General features: G+C 64.5%; 1 protein-coding gene across 2 annotated transcripts; it reads left to right on the top strand.

Moving 5' to 3' along the window:
- Nucleotides 1–327: 327 nt before the first annotated feature.
- On the top strand, nt 328–22,063 carry NBEAL2 (neurobeachin like 2). Of its 2 annotated transcripts, XM_059160726.1 has the most exons (55): nt 328–438; nt 950–1,038; nt 1,120–1,248; nt 1,356–1,437; nt 1,531–1,655; nt 1,815–1,897; nt 3,532–3,617; nt 3,714–3,996; nt 4,159–4,265; nt 4,750–4,830; nt 6,230–6,313; nt 6,706–6,804; nt 7,287–7,888; nt 7,973–8,105; nt 8,195–8,314; nt 8,493–8,814; nt 9,035–9,117; nt 9,229–9,321; nt 9,553–9,727; nt 9,858–9,991; nt 10,366–10,525; nt 10,733–10,835; nt 10,994–11,147; nt 11,244–11,402; nt 11,562–11,721; nt 11,897–11,982; nt 12,142–12,648; nt 13,291–13,469; nt 13,565–13,724; nt 13,926–14,063; nt 14,155–14,517; nt 14,603–14,752; nt 14,872–15,029; nt 15,187–15,311; nt 15,401–15,536; nt 16,004–16,164; nt 16,264–16,397; nt 16,473–16,580; nt 16,686–16,781; nt 17,160–17,284; nt 17,380–17,520; nt 17,700–17,830; nt 17,948–18,057; nt 18,168–18,285; nt 18,387–18,484; nt 18,555–18,671; nt 19,316–19,405; nt 19,495–19,604; nt 19,778–19,950; nt 20,061–20,155; nt 20,390–20,506; nt 20,603–20,761; nt 20,838–20,986; nt 21,344–21,479; nt 21,575–22,063. In XM_059160726.1, exons 1-55 carry the CDS (start codon nt 409–411, stop codon nt 21,674–21,676), a joined length of 8,148 nt encoding a protein of 2,715 aa, XP_059016709.1. In that variant the 5' UTR covers nt 328–408; the 3' UTR covers nt 21,677–22,063. The 2 variants fall into 2 exon arrangements, with proteins under 2 accessions (XP_059016709.1, XP_059016710.1); XM_059160727.1 differs by lacking the exon at nt 4,750–4,830.
- The last annotated feature ends 108 nt before the right edge of the window (nt 22,064–22,171 follow it).

A 22,171-nucleotide genomic window follows, 5' to 3' on the forward strand; every position in this document is an offset into this window, starting at 1 on the left:
CCCTAGGCCTGAGGCTTGGACTGGGGTCAGGGAGCTGTGGGTGCCTTGAACGAAGGGTTCTATAGCAGCAGGTGTGGAAACTCCAAGATGGAACCTCATGCCAGAAAAAACGAGTCTCTGGTCCACAGGCCCCACCCTGGGCAGTGTGGCCCCGCCCCTTTGCACTCCAGGCCCCGCCCCCGGTGCTGGGCCAGGTCCCTCACTGCTTCTCTTGAAGGGCCCTGGGTGCCCCGGTGGGGCTGGCCCCCCCACATCCCTGCGGTCTGCCGGGAGGAAGCAGCCCTCCTCCCCCACCGTGACTCTGCGCTTCCTGCTCCGGCGGGGCGAGAGGGGACGTTTCCCGTTCACACCAAAGTTTCCCTGGCGGCGGGCGCCCAAACTCGGGCTCAGCCGCTGCCCCTCTTGCCCATGGAACCAGCTTTGGGGCCTGGGGTCCAGGTAACCAGCCAGGGTGGGGCATTAGGTTCCCAGGGTGAGGTAGGGCATTCTGCCTGTTTGTGTGGGGAATGTGCATGTGCATGGGTCCTCCTGGCCCATGGTGTGCGTGCAGCACGGTCTCCTGGAGGTGGTGGCTGCTGAGCTGGGAGAAGGCAGCCCAAGGCTTTGGATCCGGGTGGCTGGCGGGTGGAAAGCCTTCAGCCCCAGCATCAGTGTGGGCCATGGCCCCATCCCAGGAGTGTGCACACCAAAGCCCCATGTCAGGCTTGCCTGAATCCCCAAGGGTTAGGGAGGTGGGAGCAGAGACTAGGAGACTGGGAAAAGCAGACAGGGGTCCTGGGAGAGAGGTCAATGTGCAGGACAGCCCTCTCCGGCTGACCTTCCAACTTCCTGTCCTCTCTCCTCCCCTACCCACCCCTCCCTCTGTCCTCCCACACTGCCCCGCCTCCAAACCCTGTCCACGGCCCCTGGTCTGCCCCCACCCCTGTTGCCCCCCGCCCCTCCCCCACAGAAGGACCTGGGCTACCTGCAGCAGTGGCTGAAGGCCTTCGTGGGTGCCTTCGAGAACAGCATCTCGCTGTCCTCTCTGGAGCCACGCAGGTGAGCCTGGATCTACCTGGAGGGCGGGGACCGGCGCTGGGAGACAGGGTCCGTGGTGCCCTAGCGACCCCCTCCCTGCAGGCCGCAGGAGGCGGGTGCTGAGGTACCGCTGCTGCCCCTGGACGCGCTGCATGTCCTGGCCGAGCAGCTGGACGCGGGGGACCCGGAGCAAGCCCTGCTGCTGCTCAGGCTCTTCATCGTCCTCTGCAGGTGGGTCCCTGCTTCCTGCTCTGGGGAGGGTGGGCAGCTGGGAGCGGGGTGGGGGCCGGAGGTGGGGCTGCTGTACCCCCGGGACCTCTCTCCCCATTCCCTCCCAGGAACCTGGAGAATGTAGAGGCCGGTTGGGGCCAGGTGCTACTGCCCCGGGTGCTGGCCTTGCTGACCCGGTTGATGGCAGAGGTGAGGTGGGCTCTAGCCTGGGGCGGGGGTGGGGGGTGGTAGGCAGTGTCCAGGGCCCAGCGAACCCCCTCCGCCCTCTCCCCATGCCTCCAGCTGAAAGGAACCCCAGCATCACAGGAGGGCCGTGGGCTGCTGCTGGAGAACGTGGCCCTGCACGCCCTGCTTCTCTGTGAGGGCCTCTTTGACCCCTACCAGACCTGGCGGCGCCAGCACAGTGGGTGAGAGCCAGCCCACCTCAGAGGACCCACTGAGGGTGGCCTCTCTGGCCGGGGTCTGGAGGTGGCAGGGGGCCCAGCTGGTGCGGGAGGATGGCCAGGGCAAGGGTGCAGTGCCTGGCCTCACGCGGGCCCCTGCCCATTCCCCACCCCCACCCCCAGGGAAGTCATCAGTTCCAAGGAGAAGAGCAAGTACAAGTTCCCTCCAGCGGCTTTGCCCTGTGAATTCAGCGCCTTTTTCCGAGGTCAGGCCCCGCCCCTGCCCCTTCGGGGGGGGGGGCCCCACCTGGCCCCACCCCCAGACCTGAGCCCCTTCCTGCAGTTCCCCATCCCAGTGGCCACAGGGGCGGGATGCCCTTAGTGGTGGCAGCCAGCAGGGCTGGGAGCACCACGGAAAACTGACAAGGCCTTCAGGGGCGAGGGAGTTCGGGGCCAGAGAGGAAAGAAAGGGCAGGTCTGGGCACAATGAGTGATTTCTCTTCCCGGCGGGAGTGAAGGCCTTCCATGAGGTGGGGGAGCAGTTTCCCTTCCCTCTTCCCTCCTGCTTCCTGGGTCTGAGAAGCCCCTGGGATCGCACTCTGATCTGGACCTTCTTAAAACTCCCCAGTCTGATCCCTTTCCCCCTGGAGGCTGCACCCTTCCTTTAGACAATGTCTACACCGACTCTGCTTCCTGCTCCCGTGGTCTTGGACAAGCCGACCCCCAGGACATCTCTGGCCACCTCTGGCCCCTGGGGACCCTCTTCTCTCCGGTCCCCTCTTTCCCTCTCATCCGAGGGTGGCTGGCCAGGACTTTAGATGGGACAGGGCAGGATGGCTGTGGACTGGGGCAGACCAGGCTTGGTGAGGTGGTGGCCTGTTAGCACAGAAGGTGTGGAAGTGTCACTGGGGTGTGCCATGTTGCTGCAGGCCTGGGGTCTGGAGCAGGGGCCACGACTCCAAAAGGGGAGACACGCCCCCCCCCCCACACACACACACCCCGGGAGCTCCTGCCTCCGTTCTCCCACAACCTGAGTGCTCTTTGCAGAATAGACTGGATTTTGTTCCTCTTGCCGTCAGTCCCTTTCCAGTCCTACTGGCCTCCCTTTCCAGTCCTACTTGCTCTCTGCACCCTGTCCTCTCCCTCCTGAAATGCACTGTTATTCCATGACTTTCCCTACTGCTTCCTGTCACTTCCCAGACCACCTGCATTCTTGGGCTTCAGCTCGGATGCCCTCTGCCCAAGGAGCTGTCCCAGCCCGTCCCACCCGAATCTAGTGAGCCCTGCTCTTGCCCCCATCCCCCACCATACACACCACTCATGTGACCCAGGGCTGGTCCCTTCTGCTCTGTGAGTTTCAGTCTGTGGCCTGGCATCCTGTCCAGCTTGGCTGGAGCAGAGCCAGGTGGGCCTCCCACATGGGAGACTGTGAAAGCCCCTAGAAGTCCCCATCGGGGGCATGGGTGGGGGTTGGGGGGGCATCTGTACGGTAGATACAGCGAGGTCCCCAGAACAGGTCACAGGAAGCTCCAACCTTCGCAGGGTAGCGGGAGCAGCTTTGTATCTGAGAAGCTCAACTCTGGCTTGCCGTGGGGAAGTGGGGTGGGGGTGTGTGTTGCCTACCCTGGGGTCCCTGCTTTGGAGGTTAAAGATCTGGGGGACTGGCTAGGCTTTCAGGGCAGGACCACAGGCCTTCAAGCTCCCCGAAGAAGGGCCATGTCTTCCCTAGACCTCCCTAGCAGAGAGCCGTGACATTTTAGACCCCCAAGGACAGAACGGGGTCTTTTCCCCTCACACGGGACATCCCAGTCCTCTCCCCCGACCCCAGGGCACCTCCCTCTTGGGTAGTCCCCTGCAAGCTTGGTGACGTCGTCCTGTCCTGCCCACCCACCCTATCCAGAGAGCCTGCAGGGGGCAGATGGCTTGCCCCCCATGCTGCTGCTTCGCCTCGTCCACCTGTTCGGGGCTATCCTCGCGGGAGGGAAGGTAAGCCCGGAGGAGCCTGCGAACCAGAGGGCGGCTACCTCAGGGGCTCTGCTGCTCAAGCCCTTTGACCATTGCCGTCTCTGCCCACACCTGCAGGAGAACGGGCAGATGGCCGTGAGCGCTGGCTCCGTGCAGGGCCTGTTGGGTGTGGTACGGGGCTGGGACCATGGGCCGGCGCAGGACCCCCACCTGGTGCCCCTGGCGCTGGAGGCGCTCGTGGGGGCCGTACATGTCTTGCATGCCAGCCGCACGCCCCCCCGTGGGCCAGAGCTCCGCACCCTGCTTGAGGGCTACTTCCGCATCCTTAATGCCGACTGGCCAGCGGGCCCAAGCCCAGGCCCCGAAGAGGCCCTTGTCGCCCTACGGGTCAGCATGCTCGGTGGGTATGGGCCCCCAGGCTCCTGGGGAGGTGGCTCGGCCGGGGAAGGTCCACGCGCAGACGGAAGGCAGGACCGGGCAGCATGGGAAGAAGGCGAGAGGTTGAGCGGGCGGGGTCGCTGATGGGATGGAGCTGGGGGGCTGACCGGAGACCCGTCTGCAGACGCCATCCCCCGGATGCTGGCGTGCGAGGACCGGCCGGTGCTGCAGGCCACCTTCCTGAGCAACAATTGCTTCGAACACCTTACTCGCCTCATCCAGAACAGCAAGGTGGGCGGGGCCCAGAGGCTGGGGAATCCCTCGTGGGGGCTGCCCGTCCTGGGCTGGGCTGGACTGGGCTGGGGCGGTCTGTGGCGAGCAGGATGGCCTAAGGCTCAGGATGGCTCTGCACCCCATAGGAGGAGGGATGTGGCGGAAGGACAGGAGCTGCCCTGGCCCCTTGTCCCCCTTTCTCCCGCCCCAAGGCCAGGGGCAGGAGGAGGGCCCGCTGTTTTAGATATAGTCCCTGCTCCTGCCCACTTACCTGCCCTGCCCCCAGACCCAGGTCTGTTCTGAGCATGGGCAGCTCTCAGATCCCTGACTTCCTCAGTGCCTGGTGGGGCTCTCTGCCTGGGTGTCAGGGCACACATAGCCTTCCCACGGGGCAGAACCCTGGCAGCTGCCCCTGGTCCCGCTCTAACCCCCCCTCTCCCCATCTTCCTCCTCTTCTCTCTCCTCTGCCTCTTCCACCTTGTGCCCTCCCCCTTCCCCACAGCTGTACCTGCAGGCCCGGGCGCCCCCTGAGGGGGACAGTGACCTGGCTACCCGGTTACTGACCGAGCCCGATGTCCAGAAGGTACCACCTTGGGGCTGACCTGCTCAGGCACTCACCTCCTTGGGCACCCACCCCCTGCGGCTCCCTCTTTGAGCCCTTCCTGCCTGTGCAGGGGGAACGAGCAGATACGTGTAAGGCCTGCGGTGGCCTAGTAATGGGGCTGGATCCCCCATGCTGTTTCACCCACCTTCCAGACGCTGCTTCAAGGGAATGGGCAGGAGTGATCTGTGCCCTACCCAGTATTAGTATTGGGAGCTAGGGTTTGGCTTTGCCAAGCTGGAAGGAACCTTCGAAACTCAACCACCTACCCACCCCCCATTCCCAGAAGGGGAAACTGAAGTCCAGATACTAAGGGACACGACTGTGACAGAAAAGGAGGTTCCCACACATGGGTCCACTTCTTTCCATGGCTCTTTGTGCCGGCCTTAAGCAGGTCCCTGGGAGTCCCTCATCCCCTTATGATGTCTCCCTGCCTCACCTGGCACGGGAGCTGGAAGAGGCAGCAAGCTGTCAGGGGCTCGCATGGAGAACCCTCTCTCAGGGGGTTTACTGCCTGGGCCCCAACCCTGAGGGGCCTCTGGCTTTGTCCTCATGAGGCAGCCCCTGTGGCTGCTGCTTTAACCTGTTTTCAGAGAGCCTGCATATCTACTTTTCCACAAAGCAGACAAGGCGGGTGAGACTCCCTCGTTTTCATCGATAGGAAACTGAGGACTGGGGAGGGGAAGGAGGTTGTGCGAGGTCGCTGGGAGAGTCAGGCCCCATGGAGCCAGGGTACTACAGCCTAGCAGTCTGGCAGCTGGGGACACATTCTCGAAGCCCATTCCCAGGGGTGGGGCAGGGCAAGTGAACGGCTTGTTTCCAGCGATCGGGTTCAGCCAGGGTGAGCCTCAGTGCCCTCACCTGCATCTAGGGGCAAGGGGGAGGGTAGGACTCAAAGGTCTCGAAGGTTCTTCTGGTTCTAACCTCCTGTGATTGGTTGTCCCTCGATTCCCCCCCCCCCCCCCCCCCCGTCAATCATCATGGGTGATGGAGCACTTGCCTGCATGTGTGTGTCTAGCTTGGGTGGGGATGGGCGGGGACTGAGGCCTGTAAGCCTGCCGAGCAGTGAGCGACAGAAGAGGTACAGTGAGAGGGTCCCCTGTTGATCTGTCACGGTGAGGGTCTTGGTTTCTTCCCTGGCCTCTTTGTCAAAGGGGTCTGGCCAAGCTACTCAGAGAGGGCCCTGGGGTCAGGGTGAGGGTCACAGTAGCACGAGCAAGGAGTAGAAGGCCCGGTACCCCACTCCCAAGGCTTCCAGCCAGCTCAGCAATGTGCCTTGGGGCACCTGCTCCTGGCCCTACACCAGGAGCAGGGGGCTGCCAGCTGTGACACATTGGCACCCCTGCTGCTGACTCCCCACCCTACCCCACCCCACCCCAAGGTTCTGGACCAGGACACAGACGCCATCGTAGTACACGTGGTCCGAGTGCTGACCTCCATTATGAGCGGCTCCCCCTCAGCCAAGGTGAGGACATTGCAGTCTGGCTACCAGAGGGGTGTGGAGTGGGGGGTTAAACTGACCGCATGTCCCCCGAACAGCTCTGGCTGATGGCTGTTAGAGCAACGGAGCTGAGGGGGCAGGCGTTTTTCCCTGTGGGGTGCAGGTCAGAGCTGGCAGCTGGATCTCTGGGGTCGGGGCTGGACTGGGGAGGATACTTGGGGGTTGACCACCATCTATAGCCTTCCAAGGGGACCCTTACCCCCGCAGCCATCCGTGAGCTCTTGCCCTCGCCAGCACTGTGACCCGGAGGCAGAGCCAGGTGGGGGAGCCCTGAAAAATTCTCCTTCTTCTGGGATTTCCATGGGCTTTGGGTTTGCCCTGGGGGCCCACCTATGTGCTCTCTTCCTCCTGCCCAGGAGGTGTTTAAGGAGCGCATCGGCTACCCGCACCTGCTCGAGGTTCTGCAGAGCCATGGCCCCCCTACCCGCAGGCTGCTGCAGGAGCTCCTCAACATGGTGAGGTCCAAGGCGTGGGTTTGGGGTCCCAGGGGTGGTCAGCACTGAGTCAGGCTTCCCATGGAGGGTGAGCCCTCCACCTTGGGGGCTCTGTTGGCCATGGGTGTTATGTAGTGGGACCCGTGGCCCGACCAAGGTGTCCGTGTCCCTGGGATGAAGATCCAGTGCAGGGGAGCGAGACACCCCCACACCCCCACCCCAGATCATCCCGGAACAGGCCATTGGGGTTGAGGCCACCTCGGACCCAAAGCCAGGGCTCAGGGGGTTAACGGTGCCAGAAGCCTGGTGTAAATAGTGCCACGTGCCCACGCACCTCCGTCTCCCCCGAGCTGCGACCTGCATGAGCAGGACAGGGTGGCACGCATTGCCCTCCAGCACTGGAGGCCGACACCCTGAGCCATGGAGGTCCCGTGGCCAGCAGGGCATCCCTTCCCGTCACCTACCAGCTGCCCCAGGAACCATCCCGTGCTCTCTACCCCCAGGCTGTGGAAGGTGACCACAGTGGATGTCCACCGCCACCGATTGTCAATGAGCAGCCCGTGCTTCTGCTGATGCAGTGGCTGCCCGCCCTGCCCACGGCGGAGCTGCGGCTCTTCCTCGCACAGCACCTCCGCTGGCTCTGTGACAGCTGCCCTGCCAGCCGGGGCACGTGTGTGCAGGCCGGTCTGGTGGGCCACCTGCTGGAGACCCTCGCCGCCGGGGTCGCCTTGGGGGCCCACTGCCAAGAGCAGCTTCTGGCGTTGCTGCAAGCCTTGGGCCGAGTGTCCCTGAGGCCCTTGGAGCTGCGCCGTCTGCTGCGCCCGCCACCAGCGCTGGACTCGGAGCCCAGCGGGACAGAGGCTGGGAAGGCCAGACACGCGGGGGCCATCATCCGTGCATTGTCAGGCATGGCCCGGCGCCAGGGCCCCGCGAGAGCCCTGCACTACTTTGATCTCACGCCCAGCATGGCGGGGATTATGGTGCCCCCCGTGCAGCGCTGGCCGGGACCCGGCTTCACCTTCCATGCCTGGATCTGTCTGTACCCTGCAGCTGCGGCCCCTGCCCCAGCCCCCTCCCGGCCACTCCAGCGAAAGCAGCTCTATAGGTGGGTGATAGCCAGGGAGCGGGGTGTGGTGCCGTAGGGCTGAGCAGGAAAGCCGCAGGTTTAACTGGCACCGCCTGTCCCCAGCTTCTTCACCAGCAGCGGCTCAGGGTTCGAGGCCTTCTTCACGGCTGCTGGGACACTGGTGGTGGCCGTGTGCACCCGGAAGGAGTACTTGACCATGAGCTTGCCTGAAGTGTCCTTTGCTGACTCCGCCTGGGTAAGCCTCTCACTCATCCGCTCGGATGGCCTGGGTGGGGGGTGGAGGAGACCCCAAGCACCAGCCTGATGCCGAGGCTTCTGTTCTAGCACTGCGTGGCCATTGTCCATGTGCCTGGGCGCCGGCCCTTCAGCCAGAACCTGGTCCACGTCTACAAAGACGGCCAGCTGGTCCAGACGGCAGCCCTTCGCTGCCCCTCCCTCAGTGAGGTGTGCCAGGCAGGGTTTGGGGAGGCCTGGGGTAGCCGGGGCATCTTGGATGCGGTGGGGCCTCGGACTCCGGCCTCTGGGGTCCGCGTGGCCACAGGGGTCCATGTGAGGAACTGGATGCAGGCGGAACCCCGGGCTTCGCTGTGATCTGACCACTTGCCCAACCCCGGCCCCGCAGCCTTTCTCCTCCTGCTGTATTGGCTCCGCTGGGCACCGCACGACGACCACCACCACGGGGCTGCCTACGCCACCAGTCCCCACAGCCCTGGCGCCCCCTCACCCCTCCCTCTCCCGCTCACAGTCGGTCCCGGCCACTGCAGGGCTTGGCTGGGGGTCCGGGCTGGTGACCCCCTTGCAGGAGGGCAGCATCAGCTCCACCCTTGCAGGCACACAGGACACCCGGTGGGGCAGCCCTACGTCCCTGGAGGGTGAGCTGGGGGCCGTGGCCATCTTCCATGAAGCCCTGCCCGCGTCGGCCCTGCGGGCCCTGTTCACCTTAGGTATGCAGCACCACCCCCCACCCCACCCCACCCCCGCGCCCTGCCCCTGGCCCAGCTCCTACCTGGGGGTTAGGGGTTCCTTCAGGGTCCAGGCTGGAAACTAGGGGTCCAGGAGGGAGAAGGCGTTCCTGGGGGTGTATGTCCTCTGACATATAGCAGGCTCTGGATGGCGTGGGGTGAGACACCCAGCCAGGTCTGAAGCCCCCTGGCCACCCCCCAGGGCCCAAGGAGATGGCACCCTTCAAGCCCGAGGGTGAGCTGCACGAGCTTAGCACCAAGCTGCTCCTCCATTACTTACCTCAGGTATTGGGTGGGGGGCAGTTGGCTCAGCCCTGCTACATTCCCCTGCCCCCCAACTCCTGTGCCACCTCCACTTCTAACTGACCCTGCCTCCCGCCCACACCCCGCCCCCAGGCCTGTAGGAACAACATCTGCCTGGACCTGTCCCCTGGCCATGGGCTGGATGGCCGCCTGACGGGCCACAGGGTGGAGACCTGGGATGTGAAGGTGCGTGTGCACCCGTGCACGTGCCAAGGGTGCCGGGGGCACTAGCATGGGCACGCGTGAGTGCAGGGTGGGCTGGGGAGCCACACTGTGCCCTGCAAGGTCGGTAGGGGAGGTCCGCTCAAGAGAACCAGAGTCCCCTGGACCCAGCTTCCCAGACTGGAAGGTCATCTGGGGTGGAGTGGGGCGGGAAGTGGCTGGGAGCTGCCTTCCCACAGCCAGCCCTTCCCCTAGGATGTGGTGACTTGTGTGGGAGGCATGGCTGCCCTGCTGCCCCTGCTGGAGCGAGTGGCCTCCCAGCCCCAGGAGGCCGAGGCAGGTCCAGCTGAGACACATGACCTCGTGGGGCCTGAGCTGACCTCCGCCCACAATACCCAGGGCCTGCTTCTCCCACTGGGCAAGTCCTCAGGTAAAGTGGCCCTGGCGCCTGGGTTAGGGCGGTGAGGGACTCTTGGCGTGATATGGAGGCTGGAGTGCCTATGGCCTCTGCTGCTGGCAGACCCTTGACATACCTCTGTCCCCCTCCTGGTGGCTGCTAGAGGTGCGCATGGAGAGGAATGCCGTGGCCGCCTTCCTGCTGATGCTGCGGAATTTCCTGCAGGGCCATGTGGGGAACCAGGAGAGCCTGGTGCAGTGCCAGGGGCCGGCCATCATTGGAGCCCTCCTGCGCAAGGTGGGGCAGGTGACGGGGGACGGGGGCGTGGCTGGCCCTGTCTGGTGGAGGGGACAGCGTTGGGGAGCTAAGAAGGAGAACCTGATGTTGTCGGGGAGAGCCTCCTGGGGGAGGGGCTGGCATCTGAGCAGGGCCTTGCCAAGCTTGGCAGGGTTTGGCCAAAGAAGTACCAGCACCCCACTGGGGCAAGGGACCTACCCAGTAGGCTGGGGAGCTTGCCCCTCGGAGGCAGTGGGGAGCCACGAAAAGGCTTAGAACAGGCAGGATGCTCCTTCCGTCTGCCTGTGCGGGGCAGGGTGGATGCTGGGGGGGGGGGGGGGCTCAGTGGCACCCATCCCGGGCCTGCCGCCTCACACTGCCTCCTTCCACTCCAGGTCCCCAGCTGGGCCATGGACATGAACGTGCTCATGTCTGCGCAGCTGCTGATGGAGCAGGTGGCTGCAGAGGGCGGCGGGCCCCTCCTCTACCTGCTCTACCAGCACGTGCTCTTCCACTTCCACCTCTGGAGCCCCAGTGACTTTGCCGTGCGCCTCGGTGGGTGTGGGGACTTGGGTGGGGGGATGCCAGCGGGCGCAGGTGGGGGTAGAGGTTCCAAGAAGTTAGAACCCCGCCTTGGGCCATCTGAGGGAACAGCTCGACCCTGGGGGATGTGGCAGGGACACGGCCCTGTCCTGAAGGGACAGCAGAAGGGGCCCAGCTCAGGAGGGGTGGAGCCTGAGTCCTCCGATGACGCCCATCCAGGCCACATCCAGTACATGTCCAGCATCGTCCGGGAGCACAGACAGAAGCTACGGAAGAAGTACGGGGTCCAGTTCATCTTGGACGCGTTGCGCACCCATTACAGGTGAGGCCGGTGGGGGCGGACAAGCTGTGGGCCTGACACAGCAGCCTCTGGTCTTGGGGATGGGGTTCGGTCCCCCCAGCTCACCTGCCTGCTCTCTCCCCTCGGTTCCCCTGCGTTCTCCTGGCCCTCGGTGGCTGCGCCTGCTGGTACCGGCCCAGCCCGCCGCGGGAGCTCCCCCTAGTGGCCGACGATGTGCGCACAGTGCAGACTTCGCTCCTGGGCCTGGTGCGGGAGTTCCTGGTTCGGAGCTCAGCAGCTGAGGACATGCAGGTGGTGCTTAGTTTTCTGGTGGCCTCCACTGATGATGGTCAGGTAGGCTGGAGGCTTGGGGGGGGGCTTGGGTGCGGGGTGGGCTGTGGACCGTGTCGAGGGGAGTGGCCCGCCCACAAGGAGACTTTGGATCCCCAGGTGGTGGGAGCCCTGGACCTGTTCCTGGCGCTGCTGCAGGGCTCGCCGGCACAGGAGTCTCTGGCCGTCTTCCTCGTGGAGCCAGGGAACCTTGAGGTGCTGTTGGCTCTGCTGGTCCGGCCGAGGTCACGGCCCCTGGTGCCTGACCGGGTCTGCAAGGTACACCTGGCCTGCGCCTCGTGTTCCCTTTGCCATGGCCCCACCTACCAGGGAGGTAGAATAGGTCCCTTGGAGCCAAAGACCTGCGTGGTGACTTCCCCTGCTCCAGTCACTCCTTCCCCATGAGGACAACCCTCTATGTCACCCCCCCACCCCCAGATCCTGCGAAAACTGCAGCAGAATGAGCGCTTACCTGAGCGGAGCCGCCAGCGCCTCCGGCTACGAGAGTACGGTCTGCAGGGACTCGTCGCCTGCCTGCCGGAGGGGGCTGCTTCCCCCCAGCTCTGCCAGGGCCTCTACAGGCTATTCCTGGGAGCAGGTACCACCTGGGTAGGGCCAGGAGGCAGGTCAGGTGGAAGGGCGATACGGGACCAGGAAACAGGGTAGATAGATAGAGGAAGGGCATGGGCACAGGGGCTGAGGCTGGGCCAGCAGGGAAGCGAGGTCCCCCGCCTGTGCTCAGTCCCTCAGGGCCTCTCTGGCCATCCTTCCAGATTGCCTGAATCTCTCAGATCTGTTGGCTGTGGTACAGCTGTCCCTCCAGGCTGACCTCAGCGTCCGCCTGGACATTTGTCGCCAGGTGGGTATGGGGGGAGACAGCTTGAGGAGGATGGGGCTTCTACCATGGGGGCTTTGCTTTACCTGCCTGTGAGGGGGCTCCCTTGCAAAGGCCCTGGGGTGGGAGTCCAGGGGCAGAGCGCTGGCCGCGTCCCTTACTGGCTGTGCCCTGGCCCGGCAGCTCTTCCACCTCATCTACGGACAGCCAGACATAGTGCGGCTGCTGGCCCGACAGGCTGGCTGGCAGGACGTGCTGACCCGGCTATATGTCCTGGAGGCGGCCACAGCTGGCAGTCCCCTGCCCTTCTCCCCAGAGCCACCCACCTCCCCAGACCCAGCCCTATGCCAGCCGCCCACTGAGTCGCCTGAGACTTCGGACGTTTTCCTCCCCTCGGAGACCCCCAGCCCTGACCCTGACGCCTTCTACCACGCTCTCTCCCCGTTTTGTACACCCTTTGACCTGGGCCTGGAACGGGCCAGCGTGGGGTCGTGCAACACCGGCGGCGGTGGCAGCGGCACTCTTACTCCCGCCAGCCAGCCTGGCACCCCTTCCCCTCTGGATGGGCCCCGGCCCTTCCCTGTGGCCCACGGCCGCCACAGCTCCAGTCTCTCCAACGTGCTAGAGGACGGCAGCCTCCCGGAGCCCACCATCAGTGGGGACGATACCTCAAACACCAGCAACCCTCAGGTGAGGCGGGCCCGCTCTGCCACTGCCGGGCTCTGAGGGACCCCTCTGGGACCCCAGGCAGGCAGTATAACCTTTCCAAAGGTGAGGGCCTATCGGACATCAGGGCTATAGCCGCCGGTCGGCCCCGCTGCTGCCCCCTCGGGAGCTCTTGTCCGCAGCTGTGTTCCTGGTTGGGGTCCCAGAACAGGACAAATGATGCCAAGCCCGAGTGGGGGCACCAGCCAGGCTTTGGGGAGTCCCCAAGAGAGCCTGCAGGGCAGAGACTTCACAGAGCCCATGAGCAGCATCGCTCTAAGGGATCTGCCTTGTGTTTCCGGATTTGGGGATGGGTTTCTGCTTATACTGTGGCATTCTTCTAGAGGATTCCAGGACAGTTCTGGGGGCCAGTGAGAACTATGGGGTAATTTTGTGAACCATACCTTCTCTCCCCTGAGGAATCCCTGAGACCCCAGGGTCCTCCCTGGGATTCAGGCAGCGGCTAAGGCCCCTCCACCATTCTTCCAGGCCCCAGCCTGTCTGTTGGCTGAAGGCTGTCCCTCCTGGTACGGACACCAGGGAGTGGCAAGGGGTGCTCAGCAAGGCTAGCGGGAGAGTCAGCAGTCCCCTTCCTCCCCGGCCCACACCCCCGACCTGTGCCCCCAGCAAACCTCCGAGGAGGAACTGTGCAACCTGCTCACCAATGTGCTGTTCTCGGTGACGTGGCGTGGCGTGGAAGGCAGCGACGAGGCCGCGTGGCGGGAGCGCGGCCAGGTCTTCTCAGTGCTCACCCAGCTGGGGGCCTCAGCCACGCTCGTGCGGCCGCCCGACTGCATCAAGCGCAGGTGAGGAGGCCAGTCGGGAGGGTGAGGGGCCTCCGGGAAGCCCGCGGGTGAAGAAGGCAGTCAGACAGACGCCCAAGTCTGTCATCCATCCCCAGCCTTCTGGAGATGATGCTGGAGTCAGCCCTGACCGACATCAAGGAGGCCCCCGTGGGGGTCCTGGCCAGCCTCACCCAGCAGGCGCTCTGGCTGCTACGCCTGCTGCAGGACTTCCTGTGTGCGGAGGGCCACGGGAACCAGGAGCTGTGGAGTGAGAAGGTACGCTAGCTCAGAGGCCTGGGAGCCATACGTGAGCCCGTGGGTGTCTGGTCCAGGAGGGGGACGAGCGTGCGGGTGCTTCAGAATGTGGTCTGTGTCGGCAAACCCCACCTGGCGCCCAGCCTAAACCTTACCTTCCTCCTTCCCCACGGGCTGCTGGCCCGCTCTGTGGATGGCGGCCTGGAATACGCCCGGCTGCAGCTCTTCGAGGGCGTGTGCAGTCTGCTGGACCGCCTGGGGGCCTGGCCGCACCTGGCCAACGGCACGGCGGATCTCCGAGAGATGGCCCAGATTGGCCTGCGCCTAGTGCTTGGCTACATCCTGCTGGAGGACCCGCAGGTGAGCCCAGGGCCGGTTGGGGTGCGGCAGCGGCAGGTGTGGGGAGCCTGGGGAGTGGCTGGGGCCACCCACACCCCTTTCTGCCCCCCAGCTGCATGCCCAGGCCTATGTGAAGCTGCACTGGCTGCTGCAGACCGCGGCAGTGCCCATGCGGCGGGAGGAGGCCTGCTATGTGCTCTCCAAGCTGGAGGCGGCACTGGCACGGGCGCTGAACACCTTCCCGTCAAAAACGACCACTGAGGACACGGAGCCCCCAGGGGCAGCGGCCGCAGCAACTGAACGCTGCTCATGGCTGGTGCCCCTGGTGCGCACGCTGCTGGATCGGGCCTATGGGCTGCTGGGCCTCCAGTGGGGACTGCCTTCCTTGCCGCCAACCAACGGCAGCCCCACCTTCTTCGAGGACTTCCAGGTCTTCTGTGCCACACCTGAATGGCGCCACTTCATCGACAAGCAGGTGCCTGGAGGAGGGGGTGCGGGAGGAGAAATGGTGGGGGGAGCTGCGTGGAGCGCTGATTTCCTGTCCCTGCCCGGTCCTCCAGGTGCAGCCCACCATGTCGCAGTTCGAAATGGACACTTACGCGAAGAGCCACGACCTCATGTCAGGCTTCTGGAACGCCTGCTATGACATGCTCATGAGTAGTGGACAGCGGCGCCAGCGGGAGCGGGCACACAGCCGGCGGGCTTTCCAGGTGTGCAGACTGGGGCCAGGGTGGGGAGCTGCTCTACTCTTGTGCCCAGAGGACGTCTGGTGGGAGGAGAAGCCTGCTGCAGGACTGACCCATTCCTCCACCCTGCCCTCACCCTGCAGGACCTGGTGCTGGAACCTGCGCAGAGGCGGGGACGCCTGGAAGGGCTGCGCTATGCAGCGGCACTGAAGCAGCAGTCCACGCAACACTCCACCGCTCTGCTGCACTGGGGGGCCCTGTGGCGGCAGCTCTCCAGCCCCTGCGGGGCCTGGGCCCTGAGGTGGGCGGGGCTAGGGCGGAGCCTGGTGGTGGAGGGGCTTGGGAGGGCTGGAGGGTCCTGGGCCACCAGACTGTGTTTGGGATGAGACCGGCGAGGAATGGGGACTTTGGCGGATGCACATGCCCACCCACGACCATCATCCCGGACGTATCCTCAGGGACCCACCTGTTCCACGCTGGAAGCTGTCCAGTGCCGAGACATACTCGCGCATGCGTCTGAAGCTAGTGCCCAACCATCACTTCAACCCTCATCTGGAAGCGAGTGCTCTGCGCGACAACCTGGGTGAGAAAGTGTGTCCAGAGCAGTATCTGCCCAAGCTCCTAGGCCCAGCCCTGCCCAGCTCTGGCTGAGCACCCCTGGGCCCTCTGCAGGTGAGGCCCCCCTGACCCCGACGGAGGAGGCCTCGCTGCCTCTAGCGGTGACCAAGGAGGCCAAAGTCAGTGCCCTCCCCGAGGAGCTGCAGGAAGACCAGCTGGGCGAAGATGAGCTGGCTGCTCTGGAGAAAGCGTGAGTGTGGCTGGGAGCAGAACCGGGGAGCCGGGGGGCAGGGATCTACCCCGCTGTGCGCGTACCTCCCATGGGACTGACTCCTGAGCTACTTTGTCTTTGGTTATGGCGGTGAACACCCTGCAGGGACTGTCCAGAGTCAGGTGGGCAGTTGGGGAGAGCTGTCTAGCTGAATGGGCAGCTAGTGATGAGGCACCCCAGGGCAGGGCTGAGAAACACAGACCCACCCTGTGTGGGGGCCCAAGGGAGTGGGCAGGTGCTGAACAGGGGAAGCCAGGGATAGAAGCCCAGGTTTGGGGTGGGGACCAGAGTTGGTGGGCACTGCACCTTGGACGGTTCCTCCCTTTCCTGTGGGAAGCACAAGAGTCTGTACCCGGTGACTTGATGGCGCTAGGAGAGTGTAGTCCTTGGGCTTATCTGGAAGGGGGTCCCGGAGCCTGGAGCCTGAAGTGAGTGCCGGCCCCCAGGATGCAGGCGGCGGAACTGGACGAGCAGCATGAGAAGCTGGTGCTTTCCGCGGAGTGCCAGCTGGTCACAGTGGTGGCCGTGATCCCAGGGCTGCTGGAGATCACTACCCAGCACGTGTACTTCTATGATGGCAGCGCTGAGCGTGTGGAAACAGAGGAGGGTGCGTCCTCCTAGGGCTGCTGAGAAGGATGGCAGGGGGTGGATGGGGTCTGTTGGGGTCAGGGTGAGTGACTGCTGCCCCTGGTGTCCGTTGACATAGGCATTGGCCACGACTTCCGGCGCCCGCTCGCCCAGCTGCGTGAGGTCCACCTGCGGCGTTTCAACCTGCGCCGCTCAGCACTTGAGCTCTTCTTCATTGATCAGGCGAACTACTTCCTCAACTTCCCCTGCAAGGTGGGCGGGACCATAGCCTCCTCCCCTTGCCAGGCCCCCGGGCCCCAGCCCTGACCCATCCCGCTCCACACCCAGGTACGGAACCAGGTATACTCATTGCTCCTGCGCCTCCGACCCCCGAGCCAAGGCTACCTAAGCAGCCGTTCCCCCCAAGAGATGCTGCGTGCCTCGGGCCTCATCCAGGTGAGAGGCCTCGAGTTGGGGGGGGGGGCAAGGCCAAGGCCCTGTGGTTGACAGGAGGGATGGACAGCCCAGTGGACTCACCTCTGGCCTGCCCCTGCCCCCCAGAAATGGGTCCAGCGTGAGATCTCCAACTTCGAGTACTTGATGCAACTCAACACCATTGCAGGGCGAACCTACAACGACCTGTCCCAGTATCCTGTGGTAAGGGTCCACTCCTTACCTCCACTCCTGCCCCTTTGCTCTGCTGGCCCTGGTTCAGCCTGGTGTGGGCGCTGGTGGTGGGCCAGCTCTGAGCCAGGCCCGGGTAGGGGGTGGGTGCTGCCTGACACCTGCCTCTGTTCCCTGCCCCTACCCACCCCCTCCCTGAGCCCTATCCACCTCCTCCTCAAGCCTTACCCCCCTGCCCCCTGAAGAGAAACCTGTTCTGGCCTGCTTCCCTGTGGTCCCTCCAAGTGGTAATGCGCCCCCTCCCCCTCTGCCCGTGGGCTCTGCCCATCTTCCTGAGAGTGAGGGCTGGGCAGACTGGGCACGGAGGCCATCAGGACCCTCACACAGCTCCTTCCCTGGGTGGGTGGCCAGTTCCCCTGGGTCCTGCAGGACTACGTGTCTCCAACTTTGGACCTCAGCAACCCAGCCGTCTTCCGGGACCTGTCCAAGCCCATCGGTGTGGTGAACCCCAAGCATGCCCAGCTCGTGAGGGAGAAGTGAGCGAGTGGGCAAGGCTGGGCTTGGGGGCTGGGATGGGCGAGGGCAGGGCTTCTGCTGACTCCCCGCCCCCCCACCCCGACTGTGGCTGCAGGTACGAGAGCTTCGAGGACCCGGCGGGCACCATCGACAAGTTCCACTACGGCACCCACTATTCCAACGCCGCAGGCGTGATGCACTACCTCATCCGTGTGGAACCCTTCACCTCCCTGCACGTCCAGCTGCAGAGTGGCCGGTGAGGCCCAGGGGCTGCCAGGCAGATGACAGGGGTGAGGGTGGATTGCCGCGGAGGAGGGAAAGAGGCAGGTCCTCTGGGCGTCCGGGGCCCCTGGGCTCCCTTCCTGCCCCCAGCTACAGCTCTCCCTCCTTGTCCCAGTTGTCCCCACCTCACTCTGGCCTGTGCCCCTCCCCCAGCTTTGACTGCTCCGACCGGCAGTTCCACTCAGTGGCGGCAGCCTGGCAGGCCCGCCTGGAGAGCCCTGCCGATGTGAAGGAGCTCATCCCGGAGTTCTTCTACTTCCCCGACTTCCTGGAGAACCAGAACGGTAGGAGCTGGCAGGGGGCGCGGGGAGGCCCCAGGGGCGGAGCGCACAGGCCAGGCCTGGCCCGGGAAGTGCGTGGAGAGGGCACAGTGAGACCGCTGACCCCGTCCTCCGGGCCAGGCTTCGACCTGGGCTGCCTCCAGCTGACCAACGAGAAGGTGGGTGACGTGGTGCTGCCGCCGTGGGCCAGCTCCCCCGAGGACTTCATCCAGCAGCACCGCCAGGCCCTGGTGAGGAGATGAACACGGACACGGGACAGGCGGACAGCCAGGGTTGAGGGGCGCCAGGGGGAGTGGGGTATCAGCCGTCCATGGACTAATGGGTGCCTCCCCACCTCCAGGAGTCCGAGTACGTGTCTGCCCACCTGCATGAGTGGATCGACCTCATCTTTGGCTACAAGCAGCGGGGACCGGCCGCGGAGGAGGCCCTCAACGTCTTCTATTACTGCACCTACGAGGGTGGGTGGCACCCCGGACTCCTGCAGGGGCCAGGGCACAGCTGCGGGGGCTGAGTGCGGAGAGCACAGGCAGGTCCTGACTGCTCTGCCTGCCTTACCCAGGGGCCGTGGACCTGGACCACGTGGTGGATGAGCGGGAACGGAAGGCTCTGGAGGGCATCATCAGTAATTTCGGGCAGACTCCTTGTCAGCTGCTGAAGGTGAGGCCAGCTCAAAGGATCGTGGTCAGGGATGCCCATGCCGCAGTGCTGACCAGTCACTCGTCCATAGGAGCCACATCCCGCTCGGCTCTCCGCTGAGGAAGCAGCCCAGCGCCTTGCACGTCTGGACACTAACTCACCTAGCATCTTCCAGCACCTGGACCAGCTCAAGGCCTTCTTTGCGGAGGTGAGGGGAGGCAGAGCTTTATCATCCCGCTCTGTGCAATGGGTTTACCACCACTGTCCCTTACCAGCCTCTTGGGGGTAGATGGAAAACCTAAATCAAGGTCACTGATGTTAGACATCTTTGAAAAAGAGGTAACGGGAGAGGGATAGGGGAGCAGGGATGGGGGCGCCTTCTTTGCCAAGGCCGGGACAAGTTGTTGAGTCCCTAACCATCTCTGAAAACCTTAGGGAGACCAGAAGGAAGGCCGTCTGGCCATGAATCATTTCCCTCACAGTCCTCAGAGATGGAATCCCTCCATGAGAAGCCCCCCCCGCCCAGTCCTGACCTTTTTAGTTTCCCCTCCCCTCCTGCCAGCAGGCTGGGGGATGTGAAGTCAGAGGCTGGTAGGACCAAGGTCAAGACTGAGAGAGCTGCTGTCCTGTCCGTCCCAGCTTGTCACTCCCTCACCTTTGGAGATGCCTTCCTGAAGGCCCAGTGAGCTCTCCCGACTGTGTCGCAGGGGGACCTCTGCCTCTGTGACCCCCTAGTCTATGAGCACTGGGGATGAGAGGAGAGGAAAGAATGGTGCCCCAGGTGGCAGGCAGGAGAGTGGGGTTTCCGGCCGAGCACGGAGGCAGAGCCAGCTCTGTGCTCTGCTCCCGCAGGTCATCAGTGATGGCGTGCCCCTGGTGCTGGCCCTAGTCCCCCACCGGCAGTCCCACTCCTTCACCATCCAGGGCTCCTCAGACCTGTTGGTAAGTGCACCACGCAGCCCCCAGCTCAGCTCCACTCCTGCTCCGACTCCGCCCTCCACCACCCCACCTCTGCCCCCTCTGGCCCCCAGGTGACCGTGAGCGCCAGTGGGCTGCTGGGCATCCACAGCTGGCTGCCCTATGACCGGAACATAAACAACTACTTCAGCTTCAGCAAAGACGCCACCATAGGCAGTTCCAAGTAGGACAGAGGGAAGTGGGCAAGGGTGGGCTCTCAATGCCCCATACCCCCGAGCTGGTGCCCCACCCGGTCAGGGACCAGCCGAGGTCTCTGAGGGCCCGGGTCTTCTACGTCAGCCTGGTCTCACCTGCCCTGTTTCCCCCTATCCCCCCGCCCCCCCTTTACTGGGTCAGGATGCAACGACTGCTGAGCGGTCCGTGGGTGCCAGACCGTGGTGTGGATGGGCAAGCTCTGGCAGTGGCCCCCGATGGAAAGCTGCTGTTCAGTGGTGGCCACTGGGACGGCAGCCTGCGAGTGACCGCACTACCGAAGGGCAAGCTGTTGAAACAGCTCCACTGCCACCTGGGTACGCACAGCCCCGGAACTGGGGGGGTGGGGGAGGGATGCAGGGCAGGCTGGTCGGCCAGGGAGGGGATGACCGCTGCGTTCCGCTTGCCCCCTCCGCTCCCCATGCAGATGTAGTGACCTGCCTCGCACTGGACACCTGTGGCATCTACCTCATCTCAGGCTCCCGGGACACCACATGCATGGTGTGGCGGCTCCTGCAGGAGGTGGGCTGGTGGGCAGCCCCAGGGACCCTCCCGTAGTCCGCACCTGCAGCCCCCATCCACCTCTCAGCTGATTGGCAGTCCTGCCCTTCTCTCTGCCACCGTGAGCAAGGCTGGGGCTCCACAACCCTCCAGCGCTCTGGCTCTGCATAAGGCCGTCACTTTCCAGAGCCTCAGCCTTCTCGGGCCAGGGCAGTGAGGTATCCCCAGTCCTGAGCTGGCCCTGGCTCCCCACAGGGTGGTTTCTCGGTGGGACTGGCATCAAAGCCCGTGCAGGTCCTCTACGGGCACGAGGCTGCTGTGAGCTGTGTGGCCATCAGTACCGAACTCGACATGGCTGTTTCTGGATCTGAGGTGTGTGGTGTGTGCCTGCGCCCAGGGGAGGCTGAGTTTGTTAGGCAGTGCCTCCAGAGATTAGAGACCTATGCTCCGCACCCTGTCTTCCTGCAGGATGGAATTGTGATCATCCACACCGTACGTCGTGGCCAGTTTGTGGCAGCGCTGCGGCCCCCAGGGGCCATGTTGCCTGGACCTGTGTCCCATCTGGTGCTGGGGTCTGAGGGCCAGATTGTGGTACAGAGCTCAGCGTGGGAGCGTGTAGGGGCTCAGGTATGGAAAAGGGGTGCTCGGCCAAGAACAGGGTAGTTGGGATTTTGTCCTTGCAGACACATCTTGCTTTTTCCAGGTCACCTACTCCTTGCACCTGTACTCCGTGAATGGGAAGTTACGGGCTTCATTGCCCCTGGTCGAGCAGCCCACAGCCCTGGCAGTGACAGAGGACTTTGTTCTGCTGGGCACAGCCCAGTGCGCCCTGCACATCCTTCACCTGAACAAGTGAGTTCCGCTTTGTTGGAATTCATGGACCTGCAGGGTGGTAGTCATTGGCAGAGGATACTAGAGGGTGCTAGCCTCCCAGGCCCCCCTCCATCTCCCCACCCCTACCACAGTGGGCCTACCCATGGCCTTTATGGGCCCCTTCGGGGCCTGTCCCTTGTTCTCCAGTGGGTTGATCTTGCCCTGGGCCTCCCTTAGCCACACACCTGTGGGAGGTCCCTTTATGTCTTAAGAGTTTCAGCTAAGCCCTCCCTCAAATGCAGAGGGTATGGGGGCTAGGGGTTGGGGAATTCGGGAGAAAGAAGACACAAAGCTCCTTGCAGCTGAGAGCTCAGATCCCTCCCTCCCTCCCTGCAGGCTGCTCCCGGCTGCTCCTCCCCTACTCATGAAGGTGCCTATCCGCAGCGTGGCTGTGACCAAGGAGTGCAGCCACGTGCTTGTGGGCCTTGAGGACGGCAAGCTTATTGTGGTGGGCGCTGGGCAGCCCTCTGAGGTGAGGATAAGGGCAGGGCGGGCCTCGATCGGGGTGGGGAGCGACGGTCCTGGCCCACCTCTCCCCAATCCTACATCCTCCCACCCCACCCCCAGGCGCGCAGCAGCCAGTTCGCGCGGAAGTTGTGGCGGTCCTCCAGGCGCATCTCACAGGTGTCCTCGGGGGAGACAGAGTACAACCCAGGAGAGGCGCGCTGACAGCCGCCCCGCCCCACCGCGCAGGCTCCGCCCCCAGAAGCCTCCGCCCGTGGAGGCCCCGCCCAGGAGTCGGCGGGAATCCGGAGGAGGAGACCACGCCGCGGCCCTCGGCCCGGCTCCGGGGGTGGGCGGGACCCCACCCCCGCCCAACTCAGGGATTGGTGGGCGGTTCACTCCAGGAAGTCCCGCCCCTCGCCGGCAGAGGGGCCGCCAGGAGTGTGGCACTGGCCTCCGCGGCCGCACAGCACTTTTTTGCACAGTGTGGGGAGGGAGCCCAGGCTCCCAAACCCCGCGTCCCCGTGGAGCAGGGGCCGGGCTGTGGCCTTAATCTCTAAAAGCGGCCCCCCGCGCTCCCGCGCTCGGCAATAAACCTGGCCTACTTTTGTAGCTGCTTCGCCTCCGAGTATGCGTGCGCGCGGCGTCTCCGCCTGCCCAGGCCCCCGGCCCGGGCTCGCCTTCCTCGGCCCAGAAGCCCTCCCGGGCGACTCACCCCCT

The sequence above is a fragment of the Mustela lutreola genome, chromosome 2, assembly GCF_030435805.1.
Source record: "Mustela lutreola isolate mMusLut2 chromosome 2, mMusLut2.pri, whole genome shotgun sequence".
Lineage (NCBI taxonomy): Eukaryota > Metazoa > Chordata > Mammalia > Carnivora > Mustelidae > Mustela > Mustela lutreola.

Coding starts and splice junctions, on each gene's coding strand:
- NBEAL2 (XM_059160726.1), top strand. CDS start 409: ATGGAACCAGCTTTGGGGCCTGGGGTCCAG. Junction 3,618..3,713: donor CTATCCTCGCGGGAGGGAAG/GTAAGCCCGGAG, acceptor CCACACCTGCAG/GAGAACGGGCAGATGGCCGT. Junction 9,728..9,857: donor CCCACTGGGCAAGTCCTCAG/GTAAAGTGGCCC, acceptor GGTGGCTGCTAG/AGGTGCGCATGGAGAGGAAT.